Source organism: Delphinus delphis, chromosome 7 (assembly GCF_949987515.2).
Source record: "Delphinus delphis chromosome 7, mDelDel1.2, whole genome shotgun sequence".
NCBI lineage: Eukaryota > Metazoa > Chordata > Mammalia > Artiodactyla > Delphinidae > Delphinus > Delphinus delphis.
The window spans coordinates 91,775,593-91,800,553 of record NC_082689.1 but is presented as its reverse complement, the minus strand read 5'-3'; the positions used below and the strand labels follow the sequence as shown (position 1 = coordinate 91,800,553).

The following is a 24,961-nucleotide window of genomic DNA, read 5'->3' as shown; positions in this document are numbered from 1 at the left end:
GCCCATGATATAGAAGGAAGGAAAGAAAAAGAACACACGTTTATAAGGGGAGTTAGGTGATTTCTTACCTGACAGATTTTTATCACATGGTGAGAAATTAACCACCATGCCATGCTCGTATATTCTAAACACATTTAAAGGCAGGTGATTCATAGATATTGATTAGTGAGCCTTTGCTCCTCACCTGCTGGAAGCTGAGTATTCTGTTGCGTTTTATGAGCCCTCATAGGGCAGAAATTCTGTCTTCTATTAAACTGTTAGGTTATATCCTCCAAATAGGGTTCTGCAGGATTCTAACTTGGTAAACATGGTGCCTAAGAAAGTCTAGGCAAGTGTCTTTTTTCTTAATGAAGGAAAAAATTAAAAATAAAACCTGGCAGGTTAGAAACATGAGAGAAGAACTGCATTAATAGTAAAATCTTAACTTTATTACTAATTGTTTATGAAAGTTAATATAAACGGTGTTGAGCGTAAGTTTTGCGAGAATAATTTCTTGGCTGGCTGGTAAAGAATTCTAATTCCCAGGATTTCCGGAAATGCAGCATCTAATTGACAATTTTGTGATAGGACTTCTGAGCTCTTTTTCTAAAATTATATTGATTTATTTGAGATTCAGAATATTTAAATGATGAAGTTTTTCTAGTAGCTTCATTGAGAGAAAATTCACTCTTTAAAGTGTACAATTTGGTAGTTTCTAGTGTATTTACAAAGTTGTGCAACGATCACCACAATCTAATTCCAGCACATTTTCATCACCCCCCAAAAGCAGCACTCTACCATGAGCAGTCATTCCCATTGAATTATTTTTAATGAAAGAAAGTCAACTGAGATAAATGGAGCTACTCTAAGGTGCTGTAAAATCGGGGAGAGTCACTGATGTATAAAAAGCTTGGTTGTGGTGACGGCTCCTTCCTATTCAGTGTCATGATTTAATTTAGAGTGATGGCTACCAAATGTCTTACTGAATGTGATGATTTATATGCATTTATAAATGGTCTTCTTCCAGACAGGTTTTACTATTTCTCCATAGGAGGAAGGACTCAGAGAGGCAGTTCAAATGGAAGGAGAGGCTGAGAACTTTTAAAGCTGAGTTTGCATAACCTGTCCTGTCTATTCTGAGTATATATTTTTTTGGTCTGGCTTAGGGGAGGGAGTGGTTGGAGATGAATTAAGAGCCTTGTCTTGCAGCTTCATCAACAAGCAAGCTACTCTTTGTACTTAAATATATATTTTGGATGGTTTCATTGTGGCTAATGGAGATCGTTGGGGGTCTGAAGCTACTCCAGGACCACTTGTGTGCATGCAGACATAGTTGTCAGGCTACACTGTGTCCTAGAGAAGGACAATTTCATGCTTTTTTCCCTTGGATTTAGGATTCTTAACGACTACTCTTTCTCAACTCGAGGTTTTTTTTTTGGGTTTTTTTTTTTTGCGGAACGCGGGCCTCTCACTGTTGTGGCCTCCCCCGTTGTGGAGCACAGGCTCCGGACGCGCAGGCTCAGCGGCCATGGCTCACGGGCCCAGCCGCTCCGCGGCATGTGGGATCTTCCCGGACCGGGGCACGAACCCGCGTCCCCTGCATCGGCAGGCGGACTCTTAACCACTGCGCCACCAGGGAAGCCCTCAACTCGAGTTTTTGAAGGTGCCCACCCTGCTTGTCTGGAAACTCTGATTTCCTGATTTTACTTGGTAGTCAACTTGGACTTGTGTTTCCCACTCCCCAAGGCCCACAGATGATCCTGATCATTTTGCTTCCAACCATGGCTGGGTAACTTGACCACAAGTCCTAGCGTTCCCTTCTGGAATCTGCCGCAGCAGATTAGCTGTCAGAGTTTAAGATCTCCCTTCCTCCTTTGTTACTCTCACCTGTATTAGCTATCCTTTCTGTTTGTTTTTGATATAATTTATGAATCATTTGTAATTTTATTTTGTTCCCTTTTTTCCTGAAGTGTTTCATTCTTGCCAGTGTTTTTCAATTAGGGGACAAATCCCTTGAAGCCAAGAGCCCTACCTGTGTATATTTCCTTGGTTAGCTGTGAACACAGATTCAGGACTTAAAAATCCCTTAGAATAAAATGAATGGGCATTTTTAACTGTTCATTTCCTGATCTTGTATTAGAACCTGAATACAATGCTTCAAAGTTATCAAGGGACTATGTTTACATTATTAGCTTATTAAGCATTTCTTATTTATTTGAAAATTCTTTTTTTTTTTCCTGAGAGGGCAACAATAACTGAGGAATATGTTTCCAACATGCAAAGTGAGTTGTATCTTTCCATAAGCAAGCTTATAATTGGGCTCCTGCAGGCACACAGCTTCCCATATGGTACTTATGAGTCAATTAAAGCACCCTAACAAGCAATTACGGGTTTACTGTTTAATTCAATTTCCACAGCTCACAGTGTTCCACTCAAAAGTTGCATGTTATGTCATTTAGCATGTAATAATCACACATTTTATTCAAATGTAGTTTTTGAAGAATGGGATCTCCAAATACTGTGCTTTAACCCACTGTGCTCTGCACAGAGAAAAACTACAAGGGGAAAATGAAAACCCTTGGAATATGGCAAGAACTGGCTTTTAATTCCAAATTGCCTCATTTGGATAACAGCAAGTGAAAATGTCTTCTCTACTACATACAGTTGGCACAGAAATGGAATCGCTAGGACATCCACTGGGAGAATTACAGTAAGTGGAATGGCCGGTAGATTGAGCTCAGGTGATTGACGTCTGAAGGGGGAGGGCCTGGGTTTGGTCCTTGAGTGAAGTTGGCTTGGTCAGGCCAGGGTGACCCCCGTCTCTGTCCTGGGAGATGCAATGCTAGGGGGCCTCCTTGTCAGTTCCCACTTATGCTACCCACGCTCCTGGCCATGCCCCACACCAGTGCTGGCCACCTAGGGGAAGGATTTGAGCAGCCCTTCCCTCTCCCTGAGGCCAGACTAACTAGGCACAGGCAAGCTGGCAAGACGATTCCACACAGCGTCTGAAAGCTCATATTGATGTCCATCCCAACCCTGGCCAGCTCTTGGCTCTCAAGCGTGTAGTGGACTGTATCATTCACAGTGGACAGTTCAGAGCAGGGTCAACAAGACACGCTTGCTGTGAATGACAGCTTAGACGGACGTAGCCTTCTTTTCCAGGACGTAGAACTTCCTTTTCTTTCTAGCTGTTCTCACTCCCTTCTCAATTTCAATAGTTCTCTGCAGAGATTGTCCCTTCATTCACTCATGAAGCCAACAATCGAAGCGTTATAGTTGGATGGGAGAAAGTGGCTTTGCATTTCACGTGGCTCAGACTCACCCAAATCCTGGTATTTGACGTTGGAATGCACTTTTGTTTGATATAGATGTACATTCTTACTTATGCTTCGTCTTGAATAAGAAATAAGTCTGCCTGTTTCTTTTCCCTGAGGATACCCAACAGAGTAATTCTAAAGGTAGCCTGAGTGGCTGAGGGAAGCCGGGCAGGGTGACTGAAAAACCAGAGAATTAAAACAAAACAAAACCAACCTGTTGTGAAAACAATGACTGGGGAAGGCACGGTAAACCTGATTGTGTCAACTCTGTTTTTCTTCTTATTTTTGGAAGTCGACGGGGTAGGCTTGGTTCTTACTCCAGTGGATGACGCAGTGCCTCAGAGCTAGGAAGAAATACCTTTGCCCTATGTTGTAGGCTGGCTAACAGCCCCCAAAATGACCAGGCCCTAATCCCCAGAACCTGTGAATATCTTACCTTAAGTGGCAAAGGGAACCTTGCAGATGTGACTAATTAAGTTAAGCATCTTGTGGGGAGAACAGGCTGGATTACTCAGGTGGGTCCAATGCAATCACAAAAGACCCTATAAGAGGGAGGCAGGAAGCAGTATGATGACGCAAGCAAAGAGACAGAGAAGAAGCGGCCGTGCTCATGTCGTACTCTTGGCTTTGAAGTTTGAGGAAGGGGCTAGGAGTGAAGGGTGTAGGCAGCCACTCAAGCTGGAAAGGGCAAGGTACCTGTTTCTCCGTAGAGCCTCGAGGAGGAAGCAGTCCTGCTGACATCTTGACTTTAGCCTGAGGAAACTGATTTGGGGCTTCTGACTCCTAGAACTGTAAGAAAAAAATTTTCTGTTCTTTTAAGAGACTAAATTTTTGGTAATTTGTTACAGTGGCAACAGAAAACAGTAATACCCTGGAAACAAATTAACATTAAAAAACATCTTTCCGGGGCTTCCCTGGTGGCGCAGTGGTTGAGAGTCCGCCTGCCGATGCAGGGGACACGGGTTCGTGCCCCGGTTTAGGGGGGATCCCACATGCCGCGGAGCGGCTGGGCCCGTGAGCCATGGCCGCTGAGCCTGCGCGTCCGGAGCCTGTGCTCCGCAATGGGAGAGGCCTGCGTACCGCAAAAAAAAAAAAAAACAAAAAAAAGAAATTTTCCTGAAAGTAAAGGACCAATGATGTTGAACTGTCCAGGAGAGCATCTAAGTCGTCAGCACCGACACCTAGCTCTCTAGAGGCGGGTTGCCCAACAACCCCTGCCTCCTACCTCATTGTGGGGCTTCAGAGAATCTGTCTGCTATATTTAGGGGTGCCTTAATGTGTGTGCTCCCTTTTCAGGAGACACGTCAGTTCAGGCTCAGCTCTCCAGGGCCTCAGCATCTGGTGGTGAAGCATATGTATAGCAGGCTTCACATCAATATTTTTTAAATGCTTTTAAATTTGTGTCCTTAATCCAATCAGATTTCTCTCTCTGCCTCCTGTCTGCCATTACGGCTTCAGGGAAAGGGACAGGATAAAGGCCACCTCAGATGGGAGGCGGATGTGTCTCTCAAACAGGGAGAAGGAAAAGCCCTCCTTCTTGCCAGGGTGGGTGATTGGTAGTAAAAGAGAAGGGGGACTTGCAGGGTGGGGAAGCAGAGCAGAAGAAACGTGTGTCGTGGTTTTCCCTGACTCAGGGCTGATGTTTTAGAGGTGAGAGTTTGGCTAAGGAAACAGAAGAGAGCTGAAGGTTTTCTGCAACTCTGGGAAGAACTCTGGGATGGATTGGGAGGCTGGGATTGATGTATGTACACTACTATGTATGAAGTAGATGGCTGGTGAATGCCTGCTGTATAGCACAGGAAAAAAAGGTGCAATCTGTTTGCAGGACATATATTGAGTTAACCTTAAAAATGCATTCCAGTACGCATGACGTGCAGACAAATACTGTTGGATTCCACTTATACAAGGTACCTAGAATAGTCAAATTCATAGAGTCAGAAAGTACACCCGTAGATGCCAGGGGCCGGGGGTGAGGGGGTGGGGAGGGGGAATGGGGAGTTAGTGTTTAATGGAGACAGAGTTTCAGTTTAGGAAGGTGAAAAATTCAGGAGATGGATGATGGTGAGAGCTGCGCAACAATGTGAATGTACTTTGTTCCACTGAACTGTCAGTTAAATATGGTTAAAATAGTGTGTTTCATATTAAGTGACTTTTACCACAATAAAAAGTAACAAAAAAAGAACTCTGGGAAGAGATGCCCTACGAGGCGCCGCTCCAGAAGTAGGGCCTTATTGCCGCCCCAGAAGCTCCCTGGGCTTCCCGTGCTACAGAGAGTTCTGCAGAAATGCCTTCATGCCCCGGGGAAGGGTGGGATAGCTGCTGGTGCCGGCAGGCTTCACAGGAGAACCTGCTCTGACTCTCCCAGAGCACTGATCACGGGGCCCCAGCCGGATATGCCACACCAGGAGGCAGCCAGGTGGGCTGAGTTCTCATCAGCTTAGATGACAACAGCCCCTCATCAGGCCGAGAGGGAATGGTTTGCGAGATTTTCACCCTGAAGTGAGACTTTCCTGGTGGATGTCACCAGGGTGAGCAGCCAGCCGGTGGACGAGGGCCACTCTTATTGAAGACGCTGGCAGAGCCCTTTTTCATGCAGATCTGAGACGGTTGCTGTCTGTCAGGCACCCAGATACCATCCTGGAGGGGGGAAAGGGAAATGGCCAGAAGAAAAACTGCACATTTACCTGAAAATAATTATTTCAAATAGGAAGGAGGCTAATTAAAATGGCCAAAGCTGAGAGAGCTTTAATTGGCATTTGTACCTTTCCTGATTACCTGCTAGGAAGGGAGTTCTTAAGAAAGATTGCTTCAGTCTATAATGAAATCATTGGAGTGGAGTGCATTTCTGTCCTTAGACTCAGCAAGAGCTGGCCTGCCCTGGCCTCCGTGCCTTAGAGGGCCCTTCTCTGACCTTCTAGCCTGTTCTTTCCCACAGGCAAGGAGCCTCACTGGAGCCCATGCTGCCCCATCCATCCCCTTATCTAAACCCTGCTCAGCTGTCAGGACCTTGGAATTCCCTGCCCTAATTGCCCTGAACCAGCTTCAAGAACTTATGGGGCCTCTTCTCTGAGTCTGACTCTACAGCCTAGATCTGATGGGTGGACAGGGGTGGCTGATTTGTGAATTGAACTTCGGGGGATTGACTGTAGTGCCCACTCACAAGTGTAAGACGGTCCCTCCGGGGGTAGAATCCAGCTGGGAGTGAAAGGAGAAGAGGGCTGGCCAGACACCCAGGGCTGGGCCCACAGTCCCTGTGCTGCCACATTCCAGCCTGAAACTCCAAGTCATTCCAGGATTTTTATTGAACCCTCACGTTCCAAGTCATGAAGACATACATGTTAAGTAGGAGAATAGAACTGATCTATTACAGGTTTGTAAATTTCAAAGATAACTTCTAACTCTTTAGTCTTGTGGTTTGTGACCTCCTCTTACATTCCAGTGCTGGTCCCCACATGTGTTAGGGGCAACCTGGCATTGCTTCATTAAATTAGGGACCTTGCTACACAGACATGGAACGTGTCATTACAAATGTTACGAGCCTTATCAAAGGAGAGGTCAAGGGTCTTAGAACGTGCATAGCAAGGGCAGGAAGCTGGCCTGTTATATCACTTGTTCGTCTGCACAGGCATAAGGTGTGCCAGGCTCCTGTCTTCACTAGGTGTATCCTACTCATCCTTCGTGCGTCCCCTCCATCCAGGAAGGCTCCTGACTGTGCAGTGCCTGAGGCCCCAGAGCCATGCTCTTGCAGGACCCTGGGCATAGTGAACTTTCATTTCCATGTTTCTTTCATCTGTGTATCCCAGGCCACCAGTGCAGGGTCTGCCCTATAGAACACATTGTTCGAATGTCGTGTTAGCTGAGCAGTGGCTGCCCGCCCCCTCCCCTCCTCTCCTGGATGTGCATGTAAACTGGGTTCTGTACCTGATTGAAGCTGTTCATGATTGCAGGACAGCAAGCTCACAGCTCTTCTATTTTTCTAGCATGTCACCATCATTTCCTGGAAATCATGACCTTTTGAAACAAATTCTTCCTACTCTTCCTTGTCAACTGTTAGAGTTGAACTCTGGTCAGGAGCAACTTTGGGGAAGTAATGTGGGTGTGCTTGGTGAAGATGATGAATGTGAATAGATCTGAAGTAGCAGATTCCATTGCTTACTTAGTCTTTCCAGGTAGAACATTATCATTTCCTATTATAAGGCCAGCAGCCCCTGCCCTCTTCATACCATAATTGAAAAGAAGACAAACTTATCCATGTCTGACTATCAGAGTTTAGAGGTGATAGGGGACAGAAAGACTAGCCATTTAGTAGTAATTAATAATCTGCTGATTTCAGTCACTATTAAAGCCTAAAAGGCCACCTAACCGTCCCACATTGACAGCCAGCGTCTTCAAAAAGTTAACTACGAGACACACTGAGAATTCATACAGGTCCTTGCTTTATTTCTTTAGCTAAATTCTCTGATAATTTTACATTTCCTGCTAAGCCATTCCTTTTCATGTTGCTAGAATTGAAAATAATTAGATAACAGTGGAAAGCAATTAGTAACTTTTTTCCCCTTTTTGGTGATTTTTTTCTCCCGAGGCTCAGGCTGTGTGGTGATTAAGAGAAAGATCAAGCTGAACTTAATTCTGTGTGTTATGTACATTGCTAGACACTATGAATAGGAAAATGTGACCTCAGGCATCACAGAGATGTTTGGAAGGTTCCAGGTCACCCGACCATATCCACTTACCAGGTGACTGTTCTTGTCTGAGAGCTCTTGTCTCAATAGCTTAGCTCAGCCACCTGCTTCTCCATCATTCCTTAATGAGAATACCCATCTGTCCCCGGCAGCTACTCTGAGAGCTTTCTGCTCAAAGCTTAAGATAGCTAAATTTCAAACAATGCACAATGAGATTGTTCTGCGGCTATTTGAGCTCATTTGACCTGGGAGTACAATTTTCCTCCAGTAAAGACAGCAGTATTTCAAGTTTAATAAATAAAATATAATTAAGCATCAAATTGCCACTCTGCTTAAATGATTCATTGCAGGTAGAAATATATGACAGGAATGGTCACTAGTGAATACCTCTTCCTTGCCTGATGGAAAGACCTTTCCCCCTAGTATAGTACAGTATTTTAAAGACTTAAAAACCATCAAAAGAGACATCTTTTCTCTAGATTGTGACCTGCAAGTGATGTGCTGTGATCCACAAGTCCCAGAACTCAGAGTTCACCTAAATAGCAGGTGTCTGACAGGTCCATTCTCTGTAATGGCCTGTTTGTTTCATGCCTGCCCTGAGCACATCCTTTCCATTCAAGGCAAGTACCTACTTTTCTCTTGTTTACCAGGATTTCCCCATGGGTTATTGCCTTTAGGGAAACTACATTACTGTGCTCCTATTATCTGTCTACCTGCCTGTCACTGCCACTACCGTAGCCTCCCAAAAGCTAGATTATTTATATGTACATGTATATCTGCATACGCACACAGAAAATACTTTTCTAAATATTCATAGTTCCTTATATTTTGTGACCAAGTGATTGGATGGATGGATGAATAAATGGGTCAATTTCAGTAAGGTCTATTAGGGAAGAAGGTATAGGTAATAAAGATCCAGGTGTATAAGCAGCCTAGTGTCTAGTCTGCCATGGGGGTAGGGAAAGTGGCCTTAAGAAGGTTTATTCCTGATCCCAGGGCATGAGCTATTTTTTCTGCCTTATGTTTATTCTTCTTGTGATCAGTAATGAAGCTCAAATGCTCCTAATGGTCTGAAAATCGTTGCTACAATATATGCCCCTAAGTATTACTTAGATGTTAAAATTCTCATGAATTCAGCATTAGCACAGAGGGGCGTGGCACTGTTTTTGTTGGAGATGACCACCTCCGTAAGGGAGGTGAAAATATGGCCAGCGCTCTTGTGTGCAAATACTCACGCTTTTCTCATTAGACTCTTCTAAGTACTAGGGATTTTGAGCTTGGTGCTTCTGGAAAGAATTCCCAGCAGACCTTAGATTCCAGTTTCTGACTCCCTGGAGTTGTGGTCTTATATGGTAGCTTTTACTGTAGCCCCATTTTTATAGACACTAAGCATAGTGCAAGAGCATCACTTGGAAATATAACACAGTATCCTTGGGAGGGCCATGCAGTCCTTGGAAGAGCCTACTGACTTCAATATTATAATTGAAGGGAGGCTCCAGTCACATTTCTTAGGGGTCAAGAGGGTTTGGTAGGATTTGGAAAATTCTTCCTGAGCCAAGGCAAGAGATGGTGGAATCTTCTTTGCAGCCATGCCTTAAATTTCATTTCCAATAGCCTTCCTCATGATAATAGAAACTCTCTAGGCAGATGTACCGAGTGCTTAGTTCTGTGCTAAACACTTCATCTGCATCAATTTATCATAAGATGTAGGTGTTATCATTCCCGTTGTATGGATGGGTTAATTGTTTTAGTAGAATTTACATAATTTGTCCAAGGTAACAGTTAAAAAAAAAAAAAAAAAAGTCTCTTTAGTTCTGTTAAACACCAAGGCCCGCAATTTGATAAGTACACTCTACTTACCACCTCTGATTTAGTCCTCAAAGAAATTATTTGACTTAAGGAGTCCATATACACTTAATATTGGCCACAGAACTATATTGTAGGTTAAAAATAACATAGTTTAAAAATATCCTTTGACTAGATACATCTGTATGTATAACTGAATCACTTTGCTGTACACTTGAAACTAACACAACATTGTTAATCAACTATGCTCCAATATAAGATAGAAATTTAAAAAAATATCCTTTGCCCATGAGTTGCCCAGTGGAAGGGGCCTCTGAATTGGGTTGTACCTCTAGCTACTAGTTATCCCCGCTTACTCCAAATGTCTTCCCTTTTCATTTCCTTTGTATGTATCTGTCATCTTTCCTTTGTTGGGTTTCCAGTCCTGCATACTTCTCGCCCACTATTTCTTCATTTTCTGCCTGCCCTCTAGTATCATTCAATGCCCCGTCATTTGATAAATGTTTACTAAATGATTCCTTTTATACTAGAACATGCCCAAGAAGTAAATTGTTCTATTCAACTTGTTCATGTTTTTATTTCTAGTGGTTCTTTTCACACTTGAAAGTAAATTAGGATCTTGAACCTGAAGAAATCTGAGAACCATAATGCCTGGCCTAAACGGATGATTGCATGCCATGTAGCATATCGATTGCCACTCACCCCTGAGCTGATCATCAGTGATAACCTAGAGCAATGGTCTTCAGTCTAATGTGGGTCAAGTTCATACTACAACTCTGAATGCATTCTGTGGCCCTTAGGATCCTCCAAAGCCTCCGTTAGACTACTGGGTCACTTGGTGCAGGAGTGACGGATCTGATTTATTCTACGTAGTCCTGTGAATGCATTGAATGTGTTAAGGGCATATCTAGTATACCGGTTGACTAATGGTGATTGTAACTGTAGTACAGAATCAGGTGAAGATTCACCCAGTTTTCTCTTCACCTTAATCGGAGGATGGCCAAGGAAGAAATGAGGTGTGGTGAGCGAGAGTGTGTGCATGTATGCTTGCTAGAACTATCAGCCTGCTTGATTTAAAACGAATATAAAGGATAATAATAATAGCCTTTATTTGGCTCTTGGTGGGTGTGAGACACGGCTTTGAGGATTCTCACAGCCCTTTGTTTATGTGCTCTTATAATACTCATTTTAAAGATGAGGAGACCAAAGCATAAACAATTTAAATAACTCATCTCAGTTCACGTAACACCCAGGTGTTTGGGGATGGAATTTGCATTCATGGCACTTAACAACAGTGTCTGTGAATTCTGTCATACGCTAAAGCTATTCTTTCTTAGTTTCTTGTGCAAAGAGTTCAATACATTCATAAATCCAGTGTATCCTAATTTAGACAGTTTGTAGAACTTAAAAATATTGAATGTTTATCATAGCTTTCAAATTTTAAACTTATTGAAATGAAATATAGAAAGTGAATATTTGATAAATTTATTTTAGGCTGTGTTGGGTCTTTGTTGCTGTGCATGGGCTTTCTCTAGTTGCGGCAAGCGGGGGCTACTCTTCATGGCGGGGCACGGGCTTCTCATTGAGGTGGCTTCTCTTGCTGCGGAGCACGGGCTCTAGGTGCGTGGGCTCAGTAGTTGTGGCTCGCAGGCTATAGAGCGCAGGCTCGGTAGCTGTGGCACGTGGGCTTAGTTGCTTCTCGGCATGTGGGATCTTCCCGGACCAGGGCTCGAACCCGTGTCCCCTGCATTGGCAGGCAGATTCTTAACCACTGTGCCATGAGGGAAGTCCTAGAAAGTGAATATTTTAAAATAATATATTATCATTGGAAAAACTCTTCATTTGTATATTCATAGAGGTTTAATTTTCAAATAGCAGTACTTTTTGAAAGTATTTAAAATTCCTCTTCATATTATTCAGTGCATTGTCATCTTGGAAAAGAAAACTTGGCATGATAAAAATCCCCTAAATTAACTCCAAATTATTTATCTAAACATGAAATTCAAGTAACATTTGCTTGTACACTACTTAAGAAAGTATCTTATTTTATTCATCATTCATGGCTATAACAGTCCCAACAAAGAAAATTCAGGTGATGTTGGTTTGATGTGCCATGGATTTTGTTCCTAGGATGTGGATAAAAACAAGAGCAAAAACTATTCAAAATTAATGAATAGCCCCACCTGCTGAGGAGCAGATGTACAAACTGGGAAGTGTTGTGCGTGTATCCATTGTCATCTTGGCTGATTCTTTTGTCCTAAAGCATTAGCTAGGTTTGGCTTTCACCAGTAAATAGATAGATAGATAGATAGTTGGATAAATGGTGTTCAGATTGACTTGTTCTCTGCTGTGCTCAGAATAAAGAAAGGAATTCAGAATATAAGAGAAATGGGCCACCGAAAGCCCCTGTGTATACTTACCCTGTGTTAAAGAAGTGTATATAAAAAGTTCTTAACAACATTGTTCCTAGGCTGTGGTCTCTTTATTCCTTGTGACTTGGTAGATTTTAAAGAGCTGTAATAAAAATGATCCTAAACCGTAGTTTCTTTAGGATGATGAACGCAGCAGATATCCATTAACAAATACCATGTCCAAAGGCATCACGCTAAAAGTGGGTGGTCAGTGGACAGGCTGGATCAGAACCACTTGGGACACTTAAAGACAAAAATATTCCTGGACTTCTCCCCCGGAGATGCTGGTTTAGTAGGTCTGAAGTTATGCCATCAGATCTCTATGTTCTCAAAGACATCGGTGATTAGGAATCAGTTGAGAAGTATAGTTTTCAACAGGGGGTGACATTTGGCACTGTGTGAAGTCATTTTTGGTTTTCAAAACTGGGAGGGTGTGTGTGCTATTGGCATCTAGTGGGTTGAGGCCAGGAATGCTGCTAAGTCTCTTACAATGCACAGGACACACTTGTGTACCCACAAAATGAAATTATCCAATCTAAATCGTCAGTGGTGCCAAGGTTGAGACATGCTGGTCTAGAAAATAAAGATACATCCTTAGAGTCCATAATTAGGGTGAAGAAAAGATGCACAAAAATATCATTCATTCTTAATAAAATAAATGGCATTAGTCCAAAGACTCAAAAAATTAAGCAAAATCTCAAAAATGTCTTATCTTGAGATTATCAGTTCATGGTATGACTGGAGACATTCCAGCTGAAAAATTATGTGAGAAACATCTGCAACTGGTAGGATATTTGTATTGGGGATTATCTGGATAGATTATGCCTGTATGTAAAAAAAAATAAAAATTTTAACTGATCCTGAAATGTTAGCAAGGGAAAAAAAGCTTACTTGTAGAAAGCAGAAATTCCTTTTAAAATACTGACTGAAGTGAAAAATAGGTCCATTTTACATAAGTGCCATTTAAACAAGTAAACAAAAATCAAATCTAGGAAGAGTTCAGATGATCTTTTGGTGGTTTTGTCCTTTTTTGTCCTCCTATTACTCTTCTTTTCTAGTTGTTGATTTTTTTTTTTTTTTTGGAGTATAATTGCTTTACAACGTTGTGTTAGTTTCTGCTATACAGTGAAGTGAATCAGCTATATGTATACCTATATCCCCTCCCTCTAGGACTTCTCTCCCACCACCCCTCCCCACCATCCCGCCCATCTAGGTCGGTCGTCACAGAGCACCGAGCTGAGCTTCCTGTGCTTTATAGGATGTTCCCGCTAGCTATTTATTTTATGCACGATAGTGTATATATGTCAATCCTAATCTCCCAATTCGTTCCACCCTCCTGTGTCCACATGTCCGTTCTCTATATCTGCATCTCTATTCCTGCCCTGCACATCGGTTCATCTGTACCATTTTTCTAGATTCCACATATATGCATTAATATACGATATTTGTTTTTCTCTTTCTGGCTTACTTCACTCTGTATGACAGACTCTAGGTCCATCCAGGAATGAAACTGGGTCATTTGTAGAGATGTGGGTGGACGTCCTATTATTATTCTTTTACAGATTCTCTTTTCTAGTTTTGTATCATCTCTAGAGATCAAATGCTCACAGGCAGGACATACAGAAAATTACTGAATGTTATTTTGGTTGCTGTCAATGCTGGGTTCGGATTAATAACGAAACCAATTAAATTCTCAAATACCTCCACTGACAACAATAAATGTTTAATTTCCAGAGAGAAATAAGGTTAGCTATGTTGAACACCTTTTGCAATCACAGTGATAACCAAACTTTTCAGACATTGGGGAATTCTGCAATTTCGTCCAAGAACCAGCAGCTTGATTTAATTAAAATAATAACAAAAGAATCCATGTTTTTTTTTAGCTGTCTCGTGCATCTCTGGTAATAACCAGTCGGCAGAAATGACGGAATGCCTCAAGCAGACAAATGGCATGCCTCCCGTTTTTCAAGAATGTACAGTACCCTGTCATGATGACTGCACCTTCACTGCTTGGTCCAGGTTTACACCCTGCTCCACGAATTGTGAAACAACTCGAAGTAGACGGCGACAGCTCACAGGTAGGGTGTGCTTTTCATTCTTTAGCTTCAGGCAAGTGATGCTCTCCTGAAACTGATCAAGGAGAATATATGTTCCAGAAGGATGGGAAATTGTATCAGGTCTCTCCCCTCCCTTTCCCTCCCTGCCATTATGCATCCTCAGTGCCAAAGCTTGGCACATAATAGATACTCAATTAATACTTGTAAAACAAATGAAAGATGTGAACCATTCCAAAGCTATGAAGTTCTTCTCTATACAGCTTATAATCTTTGTAGTCATAAATGGCAATATATCCACCAACTTCCTGGAGTAGTTAATGGCAGAGTTTCTGATGTTTTCCATGCCAGGATCTCAGCAAGTTTGAAAGCAGTCTCTGATTTGTAAAGAACATCAAAGGCAGATCTCACCTATGTCATTATCTTTTGCCATTACCTTATAAGTAACTTGATATTTTAAAATTTTAGTGGTGGAAGGCAAAAATTGAATTACAGGGACTTCCCTGGTGGTGCAGTGGTTAAGAATCCGCCTGCCAGTGAGTGCAGGGGACACAGGTTCAATCCCTGGTCTGGGAAGATCCCATGTGCCGCGGAGCAACTAAGCCTGCGTGCCGCAACTACTAAGCCTGCGCTCTAGAGCCCACAAGCCACAGCTACAGAGCCGCATGCCACAACTACTGAAGCTCACATGCCCTAGAGCCCACGTGCTGCAACTACTGAAGCCCCTGCACCTAGAGCCCATGCTCTGCAAGAAGAGAAGCCACCAGAATGAGAAGCCTGCAGACGGCAGCTAAGAGTAGCCCCTGCTCACCTCAGTAGAGAAAGCCCGTGTGCAGCAAGGAAGACCCAGTGCAGCCAAAAATAGAAAACTCAAATCGAATTACATACATAGATTCTGCTTTTGTGGCATATGCTAATTATTGGTTCTATTTACATCCTTGAAATTTAATGGAAATTAAAGCAGTGAATAGCTTAATCAAGGTCTTAGAGCAATTTTTGCCTGTAATATACAAATAATTGATGTAGTAATATATATCCTACTTCTTATCTAGATAAATATGGCAGAACATCTCTTAATTGAATGTTTTTTTCATATTTGCAGAAAACTTAAGTCAGGGAATGAAGAATGAAAGGAAAATGCCAAAATAATTGGGTTAATAAAATTGGTGTTGACATTGAAGAATTAAGCACAGATGACCATTTTTTCTCATGAGCAATTCAAGTGCTAATTCTCTCAGTTTCAAGACCTTTGTTTGAAAGCATTGCATACCAGATTGTTTTACATTTAGCTCACTCTAATGGATTGACAAAATCCATGAGAGCGCTTAACAGGATTTCTGCGCACAAATCAGAAGCCCATTTGTAAGTCCAGGTGAAACGTATACTCACAAATAGAAACATCAAATTAAATGTTATACTTTATTCTATAAAAATTTGTTCATATATAATTTTATGTAACATTGCTTATGTTTCTAAGATAAAACAAATTTCTTATTCTCTAACAATATGATGGGATAGAATGTATATGACAGGAATAATTCCAAGTTCAGGGGCAATTTAATGGAACTTGGTTTGCATGTTCCTACATAATCCTTCAGAAGCCATTATCCTAGCAACTCTGTCTATATCTTTGAGATGAGAGAGAATTTCCTTGAGAGGGAAAGAAAGTTTTTAATTAATGGCCAATTTTTTTCTTTGTCTTGAAGGTTTGCTAATGATGTTTTGTATCTGTAAACTGAGAATGAAATAATTGAAAATCCTAGGATACTTATTCATTTTGCAACCAGTACAGTTTGTGTTATCAATTGTCAAAATTTTGATGAATTTGACTTTTATTTAATATATACTTTTAAGGTAAATACTGAAGAACTGTTATATTTTTGCTTGCAAACTCTATCCTAAGAATTACATTAATATTTAGAATTTCTTTTCTAAATTATTAACTGCTATGCTTTTGCCTAGCTGGTTGATCTTTGTATATTTCAGTGTCTAGATGACACCTAAACAACTGGCTAATTTCATGAAATACATGAGTTGTTAAAATCAACCAAATGAATTATACAGTAGTGTCAACTGAAAGAAAAATGCACAGCGTGAGAGTTATGAGTTAAGGTTTATCCAGGGGCTTACTGAGGACTGTTGCCCCGGAGACAGCCTCTGATAGCTCTGAGGGACTGCTCCCAAGAGGTAGGGGAGAAGGCTAGTTTCTATGTGATTTTGTTGTTGTTAAGAAATGTATGCAGTCAGCATACATCTTCGTAGAAACTTACTGCTAGCCACAACAGCAATCTCAAGGTAATGATCATAGCACTTTCTGTGTATGGGAAGACGCAAGAAGTGAAGTTTATTAAAATTCTTCCTGAAGTGCATCTGACTATCTAAGGGTCTATTTGTTCAAAGCAGAGTATCCTTTTATTGTCTTTCATTTCCTCTGTTAGAAGCACTGAGTGTACGGTCAGTCAGTGACTGCAATGGGTTAATCTTTGTAGACCTGGATGGAGAATGACATACTCTTTGCTCTTCTTTTGTTGGAAGTTTCCCCATTTTGGTCATAAATTCAACCAAAGTTTGAGAGCCCTTTCATTACCAATTTGTCCTAGGGCCCTACGTCAAGGATTTCATAGGATTTCGTTGAAAGGCCACCCAATGTGCTATGACTGAATTGGGCCCTTCTAATGGTTACCATAAAGGTCTCTGGACCACCTGTCTTACTAGTCTGTTACGGTCCAGGAAATGATTCTCCCCGATGGTTTCTTCCCATATCTAGAGTTACACTATTATAATCATTTTAATTCTATATAGAACTATATATTCGATCAAACATTTCAAATCTCTTAGTCATTACTGCTTTCGTTGGAGACACTGTTTATTCTTGCATTACCAAATCTGCAACTATCTTATAAGCAGAACACAAGTTCTATAGCTAGAAGTATTAATAAGGTCATAGTAAGGATTTATGCCATGAACTTCCAGCATCAAACCAGTTCTTGAGATCACCAAGACTAGGGAGCAGATTAAGGCACAAATCTGATTTTTTTTATGTGAGTCATTAAATGTGTTCTATTACAAGCCCAACAGAGTCATTAGACTTTAACGACTGTTGCCTGGTGTTACCCATATAAATCCATTCCATAACTGAGGAAGAGTCCCTCCTGATAAGTGGGAGGTTATGTTTTTTGAATTAAATTTAGCTCATTGTTCTGATTGAGCTTGAGTAACTCTGATAGAAAATTCATATTTAGGTTAAGATAAATTTTCTAAGGTACCATCCAATCACATCCTTGGAGAAGAGAAATCCACCAAGGTGAACCAGAAGTATTGGATGTAGGTAATTGACCATAAACCAAAAAATGAGATAGATTTTTAAAAATTTGCATAGGGTTGTGCCCATGATACAAAAACATTTGGTTCACATGTAAAAATCCAAGAAATCAAGGTCCGGTGTGGCATCTTGGAATAGCTATCTGCTTCTGATGCCCTCATCTCTTCCTGCTGTGGGTATGGCTTCTTCTCTGTTTGAGTATTGTGTCAAGGTGAGTTTGAGGTTAGCAATCCTCTCTATATACCAGTCCAGTGCAGGGCCCTTTTTAAATGGGAAATATGAATCTAAGAGTCAATTCCCTTTAGTCTTGTTGTGCATGAGCTAGTTAAGAGTACCTGATAAGGGCCTTTCCATCTAAGCTGAAGAGAGTCCTTTAAATGATGTCTTTTCCAGTATATATTCTTCTGGTTGTAGTCATAGGGTATCCGATCTTTATCCAAACATAGATTACTGTGATAAACTTCAGAAACAAGCTAAAAACGTTCTTTTAACAAGTGACTTAAACTTTTGTGATAATGTAACATAGCAACAGGAGCCGTCTAGGAAGTGAGTTTCAGGCAGTAAATACCAAAACCTTGTAGATAATTAATAGCACAAGAACTTGATATCTATAAACGTATATTACTGAAACATATATTTTCTCTAAAGTCATCCTCATTTCCACCAAATACAGCCAAACTAAGACTAACTTGTTTACAAAGTAAGTCTGGTTTCAATAAACTAGGCCTGATTATTTACATAAGTGTACCAAGAATAGCAGTTGATTATATAGGCTCTTTTAAATTTGTGTTTTTTGAAGCTTGTCATAAACAGTCCCTGACTGAACTTCATTAAGGCTTCTCAAGGCCACGAAAATTATGCCTAGGACTTGCCATCAGATTTCCCTGTATAGGTTTGGGTGAATTCCTCCCTTCTCAAGGTTCCCAAAATATCTTGAGGGTCCTTTCTTTTTTTTTTTTTTTTTTTTTTTTTTTTTTTTTTTTTGCGGTACGCGGGCCTCTCACTGTTGTGGCCTCTCCCGTTGCGGAGCACAGGCTCCGGACGCGCAGGCTCAGCGGCCATGGCTCACGGGCCCAGCCCGCTTCGTGGCATGCGGGATCCTCCCGAACCGGGGCACGAACCTGTGTCCCCTGCATCGGCAAGCGGACTCTCAACCACTGCGCCACCAGGAAAGCCCTTGAGGGTCCTTTCTTATTCACCTGATAAGGATGCTGGGAACCCTGCAAATAAGGCACTAGGCTGTTTCTCTAAGGGGCTTTATGGTTCCATAAAGCCCATCTTAGTTCTTTAAAGCTGACTTGTTATATCCGATTCTATGCATATTCTCAAATAAGGCATTCCAGTCAAAGCTATGTTAATATAACCAGCGTTGCCATTGTAACCTGTCAAACAGAGAAGAGATTTTTATTGAACTTTCGCAAATAACTATATTTCCATGAAAATAAGAATAAGGAGTTTCCACTTCTAGAGGGATGGAAGAGAGAAAAAGATAAATGTTTCAATTCTGCTTACAAAGGTATAATTTATCAAATTGGTGTTAGTCATAGCATAAGAGGAAAGATTTCCTTATATCAAGAAAACAAAGATAAACAGTAATATTTTAGACAAAAGGTCATAACAATTATAACCATATTCATCAGTTCATTCAGTCATATGCAATTAAGTGTTGTTGATCTTGATCTCCTGTTAAGTTTTATGAAGTCATCAGATTTTTCACGAGAATTCTTTAATTTCATACCCAGTTCAGCAGTATAATCTGAAAGCTATCAGAAACCTGTAATTGTCAAAAAAAAAAAGTCCTTTTGTGACTCTTCTTGAAGATGAAAAATTTTAATAAAAGCGACAGAGTAAAATAATACTATCTATACATGACAAAAGACTTAAAATGGCATGGTTAAAGATACGATTACAATTGACAGAGAAATTTGGTTATTTCTGTTGCACACATTTTAAGATAATTGGACTATGATAACAGTAGAGTAGGACATCTGAATTTTAGGAATTTCCTAGAACTTCTAGAATATTTATATTGATAACATTTACTCATACAATATTACCTAAGGTTTATCATCATTTATTTAACAATGTTAATCATGTAATTTAATATAACAAATAAACCTAATTAGTTTAATATCTTTCTTTGAGATGTTTCAGGGTCCCCTGGAGACATGCCAACATTAGCTAGAGGACATAACAGAGAGAAATTCAAATTCTAGTTTTGCACCAGCTTAATTTAATATCCTTAGAATTCTTTCAGCCAGTTAAGTTCATTTTAATCTTTGCCAGCCCTGGTCATACATCAAATTCTTTCTCAGGGTTTCTTTTCATAACCCTGTAATTTGCCTTTTTTCTTCCAGATTGTGTCCTATGCTTTCCCTTGCTCTTTTTTTCTTTTTCTCTTAACCTCTCTTTAGGACAAAATTACTTTGTTTTCCCTTAACAGAATGCATTTCCTTTTCGTTTACCCTTTTAAAAAGTTTTCTTGCATACAAAGATGTTTTATTCATTTTAGTGGTTCTAATTACACATATTAATCAGAATTCTCAACCCTTAAAAACCCCAATCTCTAGCAAAAACCAAGAAGTCAGCAGTTACGAACTGTTTGTCACGTGAGCGTGCCTGATTGGCAAACTTACGAACATATTCCATTACCTCTAGAAACACATTTTTTCACAGTGTAATTTTTCCTCACTGTGGTATGAGACAAGTGACCAATAAACCAAATATCTTTAGGCATTTTTTTTAAATAGGAAAACAAAAGTAGATAAATTTAGACTTGCTTAGCAATTAATTTCCCAGTATTTTCTATTATTTGGAAATGATCTAGACATTCAATGAATTCCCATCATTTAACTTAGTAAAACTCTAAAATTTCAAGTTACTGAAAGATCTGGAGAAACTATTTTTAAGTAGACATACAATAAGACATAATTGTTCTTAAAGCATTCATCTAAAAAAGTCTTAGCCCATTTGGATCTAAATTTCTTTATGAAAATATCATTAGTTTTCTTGCTGACAAATTGTTAGAGATAACATGATCTTATTTGACGTTTAGTAAACGGACACAGTAACAGTTGTACGTATAATGTTCTTAATTCTAAAGATAGGACTCTTCTAGTTAAACCAACAAACTTGTTTTTATGGGGTAATGATTAATCGTAGATCATGTCAACTACGAACTGGCACTCGGCATTGGCACTTGCCATCGACCTCTACAAGGATTAAATCAGGAGCTGCTGCAGCTGCTGACCTTCAACACCCACTGAAAGGTGTTCAGGGTGGAGATGAGGAATGAAGCATTGTGTGCTCTGGGAAAAACAGGTCTTCAGATAGTTAGATATTTTCAGGAGATGATTTTATGAACCCAATTCTTGTATCTCCTCATATCTAGAAAAGCACTAAAATCCTTCATGGTGATATCTGCTCCTTGTGACCAGCAGTAACCTTCATGAGACTAGCTGAAACACCATCACCAAAATCATATATATACTGACCTTCCCCATTACCTCTTTGGAGCAGTTTCTCAGAGCTGTCTGAAATGCTGTCTCCCGAGCGATAGTCCTCATTTTGCCCCAAATAAAACTTCACTCACAACTCTCAGGTTGTGCTTTTTTTTTTTTTTTCCAGTTGGCAATCGTGATCTTAAAAAAAAACCATTTGGGTTAATTTGTATTGTATTTCTGAGAATGTATACAAGCATTTAATTTTCTTTAAGCCAATTAAATAGTTCTTTTTTACAGTTTAATTTTGATAATACCATCACCAAAGGTAGAAACATATATCTACAATGTACACACAGACATATAAATAGGCCCAACCAGAGATCGCATAGCCTCATTTTAAAACTTAAGTCAAGAATCGGGTATTACAATATAAAACTTGCTAGTTTATAATAACAGTTGGAATAAGTTAACTCACTTGGGTTTTAAAAGGCTTCTTCCCCCCGCCCCCACACACACACCTTTTTTTTTTTAATCTCAGAAATTGGAGATAGTCTAGATAAGAGTTTCCTGAGAGGACCTGGTAAAACATTTACATCTCAAAGGCTCAGGGAGATAATTGTAAGCTCCTCCTAGAAGGACTTCTGTTCCCTTTGGGTCAGAATTTTGAAAAGATGTTTTATAAAGCCAGCTTCCTCTGACTGCATATGTAAAAGCCAGTTTTGGAATGTCAAGAGAGTCCCATCTTGACCTTTTTCAGGATGACATTTCCTCCATTTCCCAATTAACTACTTGCATGTATAAGCTCCTTATAAACATAAACCTCTGGCTCATACCCTGCCGGGTTTATCTGGTACCGCTTTCTTCTGATCTGAAGGCTTTGTTTCCCATTTTAGTGTTGGTTTGTCAGGATAAAATTACTATTGAAGACTGGTGGGCTGATGTCACTCCTCTGGGTGGCACCCTAGAGTCATCTCAGGGCTTTCACAGGTCTCAGTTGCTCCCCCTGGCTGTATAAAATCTCCATGGAGACTGGAGCACTGGTTGGCCAATGTTATGTGTGCGTCCCGAGAGCAAATTTCTTTAATGAGTGGGTTACTCACACTGAATGGTGTGAGGGCTTGCCTCTGCCACTCCCATAAATTTCCCAGTTGACTGAGAAAACTGCAACTGGTTGGGAGGAGCTGTGTCCCTAATCTTCGGAGCTGAAAGCTCTCACATGGTATCTTGACTTTTATTCAGACAAACTCTGTTAAGGTATTCAAGAAAGACACCAGGCTAGCCCCCTACCTAATCACCTAGTCCAGACCACTTGGTGTCTTTCAACTGAGCAACCTCCTGCTGTCTCTCAGCGGGGGTAACCCACTCAGTATCTTTCAACTGAGCAAACTTTTCCCAGTGTCTTGCGACTTGGTAACACAGCTACCTCTTCTTGAACCTAAGTTCAAGGAAAACCTACCCCTCATGGCAAGGAGTTTAACAACCACCAAATAAAACTCAGAATCATCAATCAAGATGTGAGATCCAAGACCCAGGAGAGACATACCCAGTTGTCTGGACTCCCCAAGGAAGTGGACCAGCACAAGGAGCCCATGTTGGGCCCAAGGCTCCAGATACTTGTAGAGTTCAGGCAAAGGAGAGAAGGCAGCTCTTGGTCCCTTTGTGGTCACCAAAACATTCAACTGAAAGAAAAATGCACAACATGAGAGTCGTGAGTTAAGGTTTATCCAGGGTCTTACTGAGGACTCTAGCACAGGAGACAGCCTCTCAGATAGCTCTGAGGAAGTGCTCCAGAGAGGTAGGGAGGGAAGGCTAGTTTCTATGTGATTTTGTAGCTGTTAGGGAATACATGCAGTCAGCATACATCTTGGTAGAAACTTACAGCTAGTCACAAAGAACAGCAATCTCAAGGTAATGATCATAATGCTTTTCTGTATATGGGAAGATACAAGAAGTAGGGTTTATTTAAATTCTTCCTGAAATGCATCTAACTATCTAAGGGTCTGTCTGTCCAAGCACAGAGCATCCTGTTATCGTCTTTAATTTCCTCTGTGTGAAACACTGAGATCACTGTCAGTCAGCAAGTTCAATGGCTTAATCTTTGTAGACATAGATGGAGAGCAAAATACTCTTCACTCTTCTTTTGTTTGCAGTATCATTGGTAGAAAAACAAGTAGTGAAAAATCAGCAGTTCTCAAGCTTTATTTTTATTGTGATACTAATGCTTGTGTTTTGGTTTTTCCCCTGTAATTTAGTATTAAACTTAATAAGCAATTTCTAACATGAATGATAGTAAAAAGGGATGGGCTTAGACTAAAGCAGTATGATTCTCTAACCCAGACACACACACAGGAGCATACAGACACAAGTACAAGCATCTTCATTGTATAGGGGACCATCTACAGTGTTTATTTTTCTTTTTCCATTTTTTTAACCAGAAACCTTAATTTAATATCTGGGTGTTTGTTGTATGCAAACTAGATAATCACAGGTTTCAGATTTAGTGATAATTAAAGCAGTTGTTTACCCAATGCTGTAAATAATCCTTCAAATAGTATAATCTATCTAGGTTATTCATATGTATCTATATATTCAAAATAACTGGGTAGGGCTTCCCTGGTGGCGCAGTGGTTGGGAGTCCGCCTGCCGATGCAGGGGACGCGGGTTCGTGCCCCGGTCCGGGAGGATCCCACATGCCGCGGAGCGGCTGGGCCCGTGAGCCATGACCGCTGAGCCTGCGCGTCCGGAGCCTGTGCTCTGCAACGAGAGAGGCCACAAGAGTGAGAGGCCCGCGTACCGCAAAAAACAAAACAAAACAAAAAAAAAACTGGGTAACTAATACCTATTAAATATTGTAGTTTTGTGTTTTTGTGGAATCAGTTACAAATTTCTCTCTGACTTAAGAGGAAAAAATGTCTTTAGAGTTGTAGTAGAGATTGATTTTTAAAATTTTTAAAGTACTGGCTGGTCCTGAATCCAAGGTTTAATACTGATTATGACTAGAATGTAATCAAAGTTAAGGACCACTGGTAATCGGTTTCTTATTGTGAAAACCATCTCTACATTAACTAACTTGCTCAAAGCCTTCTTCAAACAGTGATGCCATGTAATTAAGAAGGATATCACAAATATAGAGACAGCATATATTTGTACAAAATATTTGTTCTGCCAGTAACTTTTGGTTACTTTGTACATGAACATTTTATTATTTATTCCTATTCTCTCTCCCTCATTTCTTCCTTACTTTTTTTTTCCTTTTTTTAAAAAACTTTGCTCAATTATTCAAGGGACAATTCTTGTTTACCATTTATGTGTGCTAGGCCTTGGGGACACTGTAAGGGAATAGATAGACATGACCCTAATTTAAGAGCTTCCAGTCTAATGAGAGATAGAGTTTTGCTACAGACAGTTACAACACAGTATAGTACCTGTTACAATAGCTGTCATATAGGGTGCTGTATTCGTTTTTTATTATTGCTTCTTTAACAAATTGCCACAGATTTGATAGCTTAAAACAACAAATTTATTCTCTTACAGTTCTATAGGTCTGAAGTCAGACATAGATTTTACGTGGCTATAAGCAAGATGTTGGCAGGGTAGCATTTTTTTCTGGAAGGTTTAGGGGAAAATGTTTTCTTTTCCAGCTTCTAGGCGCTGGCTTATGGCTCCCTTCCTCCAAAGTCTTGAAATTCAGAAACATTACATCATCTTTTGATCATTCTTTCATAGTTATTTTGCCTCTGATTCTTTCCTCAGCCAGGAAAGGTTCTCTGAATTTAAGATCATGTGATTATGTTGAACCCAGGAAGATAATCTCCTTATCCCAAGATCCGCAAGCTTAGTCATATCTACAAAGTTCATTTTGCCATCTGAAGTAGCGTGTTCACATGTTCTAGGGATTAGGATGTAAAAAATTCTTGCAGAGCCATCATTCTGCCTACCACATGCTA

The 24,961-nt window shown here is 40.5% G+C and overlaps 1 protein-coding gene across 1 annotated transcript in view; it reads left to right on the top strand.

The window, feature by feature from the left end:
- THSD7B (thrombospondin type 1 domain containing 7B) overlaps positions 1-24,961 on the top strand; it is a 752,940-nt gene that overhangs the window by 475,256 nt on the left and 252,723 nt on the right. The window contains exon 12 of the mRNA XM_060015718.1: positions 14,079-14,273. Within this exon, the coding sequence (XP_059871701.1) occupies positions 14,079-14,273 (195 nt within the window). The remainder of the gene's footprint in view (positions 1-14,078; positions 14,274-24,961) is intronic.